General features: G+C 36.0%; 1 protein-coding gene across 2 annotated transcripts; it reads left to right on the plus strand.

Moving 5' to 3' along the window:
- Positions 1-5,366: 5,366 nt before the first annotated feature.
- LOC136226435 (uncharacterized) lies at positions 5,367-7,441 on the plus strand. Of its 2 annotated transcripts, none has more exons than XM_066014915.1 (6): positions 5,367-5,484; positions 5,578-5,672; positions 5,795-5,864; positions 6,120-6,407; positions 6,494-6,679; positions 6,840-7,441. In XM_066014915.1, exons 2-5 carry the CDS (start codon positions 5,616-5,618, stop codon positions 6,496-6,498), a joined length of 420 nt encoding a protein of 139 aa, XP_065870987.1. In that variant the 5' UTR covers positions 5,367-5,484; positions 5,578-5,615; the 3' UTR covers positions 6,499-6,679; positions 6,840-7,441. The 2 variants fall into 2 exon arrangements, with proteins under 2 accessions (XP_065870987.1, XP_065870988.1); XM_066014916.1 differs by having other exon boundaries at positions 5,373-5,484; positions 5,575-5,672.
- The last annotated feature ends 1,373 nt before the right edge of the window (positions 7,442-8,814 follow it).

Here is an 8,814-nt window from a genome sequence, read left to right on the forward strand (position 1 = left end):
CCCCGAAACGCGTTCCGAGCTTTTTGAATTCTCTACTGAGCTCTTTAAAGGTAGAGCACAAAACCTTTTACAATAGAAGCTGAGTATACTAGAGTACCTTCCTCTATACCTCTACTCACTCCTATAACTACCGCTGAGTACTATAATCGAGTACTCAGCTTCTCCTTTCTATTCTTCTAGAAATGATAAAGTGTTTGCCCTAAACAACAATTGCTGAGACACTTTAGATGAATGAAATTACTCTAGACTTTTACACAATGATTGGAAATTGGTGTAAGATTTTGCTTTGCTTTTCTCACAGAACTTCAAGTATGAATTTGGTCAGCGTTTCGACTAATTGAAGATCTGCATCGAATGAAGCAATTGAGAGGCCTTTGTATAGTGACACTTCAAGCATCGGTAATTTCGAATTTCAAAATAACCGTTGGAGGCTAACGGCTTCCTATCGTTGTCACTCAGGACGTGCTCAGTGTCGTTGGCCAATGAGATTCTTGCATCTTCTGTCTACGGCAGTGCTCAGCAGCTTTTCATCAGAGAAACAGAATGTTTCGACATTTATGGCAACATCTTCTAGACAGCTTCCTGCGCCTTCTGAACTTTACCTAAAGTAGAAATACTTTGTCTATAAGTTGGTTCTGTTCTGCCGTTGACCTGACTGCATTGTCGCTTAACTCAGCAGCTTCCTCTTGAAGCTTTTGTTAGATGGCTTCTCGATCCTTCTTCATGTTGAGTCGTCGTTTCACTTGATACGACTGCGTTTTATCTTCTTGGATCGTGAGGTCTTGATCTGTTGACTTGGGCTTGACTTACACTTATGGGCCTTTAGGATTTTTATCTTAATGTCTTATAAATCAATAAACTCAACATTGAACAAACACATTAGTGTAAATAAATCAAAGCATTTAAAATTTAATGTGTTAGAATATTTTTTATCATTTACTTAAATAATTTTGTCAAATCAAAATCATGTGGAAAGGTGTTTCAACACTTTGAACCATCCCAAATTAATTCATCCTGACGCCCCTCCACTATGACAACAGTACGATAGATATCCGTAATGTCTGACTCAGTAAAGAGTTCCTCAAGCAACTCGATATCCTAGTCATGTGAATTCAGAATGAATAAGTCACTAACCCTTAAATCTTCCAGACCATCCACCCTAGGGGAGGTGATCTTCTGACTGTAATCATTTCTCAACCACTTATCATTCCGCACATTGATCGATTGGCCATTTCCTATCTTCCATCTACTTCCTTTATTAAGTAATAATTGAGAGCTCCAAATACTCCGCCAAATGAAGCTAGGATAATGTCCTAACCGGGCTTCGATAAACTCCCCATTTGGGTAATATTTGGCTTTGAAAACTTGACTGACAAGAGAATCTGGAGATGACTGAAGTCGCCACCCTTGTTTTCCCAATAAAGCTAAATTAAAAGCAGTGAAATCCCCGAATCCCAATCCTCCCTCATCCTTTGTAGTGCACAACTTATCCCAAACCATCCAGTTAATTCCACGAGAGCCATCCTTCTTGTTTCCCCACCAGAAGGAGTTTAACATCCGTTGGAGCTCCTTAGTCGTGGAGATAGGAAGCAAAAAGACACTCATATAGTAAATGGGTATGGCCTGTCCCACAGCACGTATCAATGTTGCTCGACCCGCCTTAGATAGAGGCTTATTTGACCAGCTCTGTATCTTTTTCGACAGTCTGTCCATCAGCTAAGCAAATATGGCCCTGTTTTTCTTTCCAACCAATGATGGTAAGCCCAGGTAACGGCCAGTATCAAGGGGTTGACTAACACCCAGAATGCTGGAGACTCCCTCAATAAGAAGAGGATCCACATTACTACTGCACATAATGCCGGATTTAGCAAAATTGACTGCCTGGCCCGAAGCCACTCCATACACGGATAAGATACTCTTCATCTCCCTACTTTCCTCGAGATTTTCTCGAAAGAACATGAATGCATCATCAGCAAATAATAAGTGAGAGATTGGGGGGCCCTTCTACACACACGAACCCCATGCAATTTTCCAAACCTCTCCGAGTGTGAAATCAGAGCTGATAAACCTTCCACACACAACAGAAAGAGATATGGAGATAACGGGTCGCCCTGTCTAAGCCCCCGTTTCGGAGAAATAGGTCCCATCAATCTATCATTAACTTTTACTGAGTATTTCACTGTTCTGACACAAAGCATGATGTATTTAATCCACCCAGGGTCAAACCCAATTTAAGGAGCATGGCAGCAAGGTAATCCCAATTCACTCTATCATAGGCCTTGTTAATATCAATCTTAAGGGTAGCGTCCCCATTTTTCCTATGCATGTTCCTTTTCATACTATGAATAACCTCAAAAGCAATAAGAATATTATCATGAATTGATCTTCCTTTGATAAAAGCAGATTGGTTTTCAGAGATAAGCCGAGGAAGAATCTTCTTGAGGCGATTAGCAAGCACTTTTGAGATTATTTTATAGATTACATTACACAAGGCAATAGGCCGAAGGTCCTTCATAGAGCAAGGTTGTTCACATTTTAGGATCAACGCAATAATAGTATCATTTAAGCCGGGAGGAAACATACCAGAATGAAGCCAGCTGCAACTTGCCTGAAAGATATCAGCTCCAAGTAGTGTCCAAAATCTTTGAAAAAACCCCGGATTAAACCCGTCAGGCCCAGGGGCTTTGTCAGGGTGCATCTCAAACATGGCAGATTTGAATTCCTCAATCGTGAAATCCCTTAGCAGTTGTTCATTATCCTCCCTAGATACTTTGGTTGTAATCAGGTCAGTGACAGGAGTAAAATCCCCCGATCCGCCGTCGAACAGGTTAGAGAAATAGTCCTGCGCAATCTGACAAAGTTTGTCAGGGTCAGATGTCCAGCTTCCGCTCCCATTTTGCAGTCTGTTGATTTTATTTCTCTTCTGAAAGAAATCGATATATTAAACATTGAGAATCAACTAATCCTAAATAGACAATGGAGATTAGAAGGAATTTTTTTACAGTAGGAGATGACTAATACTGGTTCCGTCTACTATCCATGAAATCGGTGTAGCCAATATTATATAAGCCCAACAATGGAAAATGCCCATTAGTTAAGTATTTGGGTCTCCCTCCATTATCCATTAAAGACAACCAATATCAAAAGTATGGGTACACATGATCGATTGACCAGTCTATTAAAAATAATCTGTCCATTTAATTCGGTTAACCATATTTTGATTAACATATTATTTCGATCAGTTAACTTATATTTCAGTCGGTTAACCATTAGTGATTTTTCATAGAAAAAATCACTTTAAATCTATAATTATTTAAATACTAAATAAAAATATTTAAATTCAAATTCAATAAACAAAATCATCTAAACAAATAAATTTTATGTTATTTAAATACTTTTAACTTAAAATTTAAATATAAATATTTATAATGATATATTGAAAATTAAAGTTATACATATATTTATACGAGTTTTATGTGTATCAATACATAATTGATTTGTTTTTCACTTTTGGTTAACCATCAGTTTTAGCTAATCTATTTTTCCGTTCAATTTCGACTTCGAAGATCAGTTTTTCGATTTTCTGATTAGTTTTGTGCAACCCTAATAAGAGGCATAACCAGACTTAACTTGGAAGAGATGCTCTAAGAGCTACGTACCATATACTGAATGCCTATGTAAACCTCACATGAATTCTTTTTAGAATAAGACATAAAGTAAGGATAATATAACCATCCAACACTCCAGCTTCTGAAAATTAACAACTAGCCTCCTAAAACCAAACTCCACAAATCCAAACCGATCCTACAAATGAAAATATGACCTCTGATCAACGAGATCAAACCTTTTGGCAAATATGTACTGGCCTCTGCTTCGTCTGAGCAAGCCTCTGGGTCAAAGGTTGCTTAACCTTCAACTATTCCCAAGCACGTGTCTCCTCTTAAAGAGCAAACCATTTTCATATCTGAAAAACCCAAATCACCCAGAGATGCTACCACCACTGACAAACCCTAAATCTTTGGGCATATCACTTATCTTCAGAAGGATATTCTTAGCACTTCTGGGGACACAGCCTCTCCATACTGATAAAAACATCAGTACTTATGAGACTTCATACTTGGATGGATTGAAGTTTCTTTATGCTTATGTTCAGTGAATAGAAAACATGTATGCTGAAGACCTCATTGGGCTTGCCCAAGCTTCTAATACTCCGATCAGAACTGGAGCCAAACTAAATTAGCAGCTCAAGGATCACATTGTTTCTATATCCACTTCTCTTCCGGCTGATGCCCTCCGAAATCTTTACATGCCTTCAATGCCTTCATTTCTATCTTCCCATTCAATGGTTGACACAATTGTTACTAAATGAGCTTACTAACATAAAAAGCTTACTTCATATAGTAGATGTTCTTGTTTCCCAGCAGGGCATCCACAACCATACTGATAGGCTTTCAGCTATTCAAATGGGCATTAACCAACATTTGGCATCCATTAAAGCGTCAATCAAACATATCTTTTATGACTCTACCAAAGCCAAAGAAGCCTTCTCACTTATCTCTCCTGAGTTTAATAAGATTACTTTATATCTTGCGGAAATAAAAAAATCTGGTAGATCTTATTTCTGATGACTCCCCTACTAAGTCACTCAGTGAAACGCTCCGCTGCCTGGACTTAAACAAGAAATCCCTTAATACTATTGACAACAAGGTCTCTGATATCCACTCTTTTCTTCAAAATCAGAACCAGTCCATAGAGCAATTTGGTTCCCAGAATCGGAACTTTGATTGTACACTACTTAATGTGCACTCCAAGTATTCAGCAACTATTGCTGATACTACCCATTGGAATGCAAAAGCATTGCAGCCGATTCTGGTTGAAATGAGCACGAATGGCTATCTCCTTCCTCCTGGCCAAGATGAAGTTCAGACCATGCCTTATCATCTCCACCTTTCTCAAAGTTCAGTTCGACTCAACTTGATTACAACTTTAGTTATCATTGAGTGTTTCTCGAGAAATACTAGCTAGGAGTGATAATTTCAGACACGAAAACATGATTTACAGAAACAATTCGACTGATATGACATAAATAACATTAACATTTGTCTCATATATGACTATATAGAACATGTATATGAGATAACACGATGTTCACACAAAACGCGAAATTGCTACCGAAAATACTGTCATGTTCAATTACGTGCTTTTCCTTGCTACGAGAATAGCCACGTTCTTTAAACTATTGGGCCATTTTAAGGGTGACAGGTCCTTAATGGGCTATTTATATTTTGTAATGGGCTTTTACCTTCTTTTGACCTATCTGTGTCAATAAGTAGTATTTAAGATTTCTGTTGTTCTATTTGTTCATTGTACCGCCTCCTCTTTTCTGTCTTATATTTCCTCTCTTCATCAACGATCTGCCTTTTCGTTCTCGTTTTTCATTTTTCAGCATTTCTTTGCTGTTGTTCTACAGATCTGAACATCAAGGTTTGTTCTTTCTCCTGTTTTAGTTTGAAATTTTAATCTCTTTACTCTATTTTTTTATGTGGCGCATAGATCTGAACATTCGTTTTGTAGCAGGAAGGGAAAAATCGAATTTAAAAGTGGAAGATAGATGAATGAATCAATCAAATGGAGAAGGGAAAAGAGATGAAAAAATCAATCGAATGGAGAAGGTGAAAAGAGATCTATCTATCTATATTGTTAAAACCCAGTTTTGAATTTACTTTTGAATTAATTTCAATCCAATTGAAAACAGTCGGTGACTTATCTATACTCTGAAATATATGAACACCAGGAACAGGAACCCGTTGCCGATCAACTATTGGGTTTCAAAGCAGTGGATAATATTTTAACCCTTTATGAAAGTAAGTCGCAATTGTGCCTTTTCTTCTTTTTGGTGAATTTTAATCTTTCTTTTGCCATGAAATTTTTTACTTCTTTTTCAGTTGTTTTTATCAAATTGTTCAGTCTATTTGTATGGCTTAGATCTAGGTTTAGTTTGGGTTGATTTGTCTATGTGGTTTTGGATTGCATGTATGTTATCTCTGATCAAATATACTAATTAATCTGCAACATACGACTTACAGTATTTAATTAAAGATTTTATATTTGCTATGCAGTTCACATCAATTGTATTTTGAAAATGCCCGAAGTGGAGCAGGGGTTTCATCCTAGTATAGTTAAAAGAGAGATCGACCATTCTCAGATTCACATTAAGTTGGATAAGAAGATGCATTTTGTTTCGATGAAGATACTGAAAAAAAATCAGTGTCAAGATATGAGTACTACATGTTTTTTCTTTGGAGCATCTACACACAGTCAGGGATCAAAGTCATGTTACTCAACCTGCTATTGCACAATGTTACCGGCGAATAAAACTGAAAGAGGACAAGAATATCACTCTAAACGTATACAAACTTGTTCTCAGGATTATAACTCTAAATCATCTATTGGCTTCTTAACATTTGATGATTTGATTTTAAAATTGGTGCAGGTTAAATGATGATAAACAACTCTAATTTGAATACAAATTAGAGTTCTTTAAGAGTTAAAGATCGTGATCATCTTCCTTCTGGGACTTGCTAATATAAGCCTAAGTTTATCAACGAGGATTTCAGGATTGGGATAAAATATCTGGCAGATTCTTACCAAAAACCTGTCCAGAAATCTCAGTGCAAAGGTATACAAACTTGTTCTCAAGATTATAACTCTAAATTATCTTTTGGCTTTTTAACATTTGATGATTTGTTAATAATTTACATCAATTTTACGAGCTGTTTGTTTATTTATCTTGGTTGCAATATGATTAAAACTAATGCACATGATTTTTTTAATGACAGGGAATCAGAATTGTATACATGTTAAGAGGAAATTCATGTCTCCCATCATCTTCAATAGTCATTTGCAATTCTGTCCTCATTCATCTTGACTTGATGAATTCTGATGAATTCCGATCCGGAGTCTTAATTTTCATCAAACTCCCCTTCTTCCTCTTGGCAGACGGCTTAGTTTTTGATCAAAGTCTCCTTCTTCCTCTTGGCAGACGGCCTAGTTTTGATCAAAGTCTCCTTCTTTCTCTTGGCAGCCCTCTCAAGTTTCTCTAGGAGTGAAGCTGAGTTAGCCTGTCTTTTGGTGTATGGTATGCTTGTACCTACGAGACAATCATTGTAGACATACTTCTATTCCGCTTTGATGCACTGGCAGTTCCAGTTTCTGGTCTTGATTCAAGAAAAGGACTGCATCAACTGATCAAAATTTATGATCTGGCTAAGATTGGACAAAGTCGCCGGCGATTCCATCCACCGATATATTTATAGAGGAAACTAACCCTCAATTCCTATTTTTTTTTTTTGTTTAACGTTTTTGTTGATTAAATAGATTGTGGTTTTAGGAACTTATTATTATTAGTTTTGATTACTTCAAATGATATTTTGCGAAACCATATTTCTGCTGGCTTCTAATTGAAAATAAAATAAAATTGAAAGCATTACATGTGATGTCATACACTCATAATGGGAATTGTCAATAATAAGTTTATAAGTAAATCCGAATAATGATACCATGTCAACTTCTCATTGGTATAAAATTCGTTCACACGAATATATGATTACATATTTATTGAATAAAACCAAATATTTCAGACAAAAAAAAGCACAAAAACACTATAGAGCAGTAGAACATATGAATATAGGTAGAAAAATAAATGATTCTGAAGGCAAGATAAAATGGTTAAGAGATAAGAGAGTCTTCAAGGGGTAGAAGGTGGAGAAAAGAATGGGATTGAAGGAATTGTAGTTGGAAGTGTTGGCATTGAAGGCATTGGAGGCAAAGTTAGTTTGGGGAGAGTAGGCAGAGCAGCTGGCTTCGGCAGAGATGGTAATGTTGGCATTGTGGGTTGAGGAAGTGTTGGAATACCAGTTGGCAATGGTAAGTTTGGAATGGGAGGCAGAGGTGGCATTTGAAGAAGATTCCGAGCACCTAACACACCAACATCCATGCCTGAAAATGACAAAGCCACGAAAAGGGATAAAACTAAAAGTTTTGAGTAAGCCATTGAGGTTTGGATCGGAGAGAAAGATAAAAAGGTATATGGATTTTGAATATTGGGGAAACGAAGAGGCGTCTTGATGTATATATAGATATGGAAATGGTTTTTGTAGGTAAGAAATTAAACTTAGAAAAGCTGATAACTTCTTCATCAATATTCCATTCATTCAAATAGTTGTTGGATTGTGTATGCTGTTATGACCAATCTTAGTAAGAACTTAAGCCGTTCATGATGTATATTCATGATGTATATTCGTTTGGTTATCTAAATACTTCATTGTTATAAGTTAATGAACAAAATTTGACGCACAATTATAATCTTAAGATTGTCCATCCTAGTTCTGATTGGGTATATAATTGCTATACAGAAGTGTTCTTATCATGAAGAATACTACAAGACAATTAGTTACTGTGTGATGTAGAGGCAGAAGATGATAGGTTGAGAGAGAGAAAATAGCGGAAGGTTTTGACCTTAAGTTAATAAAAAATTATAAACGGAGTTCAAAATCCATAATTTCACAAGCTAAAACTTACGGGTAATGATATATACAGCCCTTAGGGCTGTATATTAGCATTTAATATGATAGTATATTTATATTTATTAGTGTATTATTTACATTTATTATTACATTGAAATTTTAAATACAATAAAACCTATTAATGTAAATATTGGAAATATACAATTGTATTTAATTTATTCAAAAGTTCAATACAATAATATATACAAATATTAGAAATACACATAAATATACTACCTATTAAATGCTA

The sequence above is a fragment of the Euphorbia lathyris genome, chromosome 4 (genome assembly GCF_963576675.1).
Source record: "Euphorbia lathyris chromosome 4, ddEupLath1.1, whole genome shotgun sequence".
In the NCBI taxonomy this organism is placed as follows: domain Eukaryota; kingdom Viridiplantae; phylum Streptophyta; class Magnoliopsida; order Malpighiales; family Euphorbiaceae; genus Euphorbia; species Euphorbia lathyris.

Bases quoted from the DNA above. Each gene is read 5' to 3' on its own strand.
- LOC136226435 (XM_066014915.1), top strand. From the start codon at position 5,616: ATGAATCAATCAAATGGAGAAGGGAAAAGAGATGAAAAAATCAATCGA. The intron at 5,673-5,794 runs GTGAAAAGAGAT...TATGAACACCAG, and splicing joins AAATCAATCGAATGGAGAAG to GAACAGGAACCCGTTGCCGA. The intron at 5,865-6,119 runs GTAAGTCGCAAT...TTTGCTATGCAG, and splicing joins TATTTTAACCCTTTATGAAA to TTCACATCAATTGTATTTTG.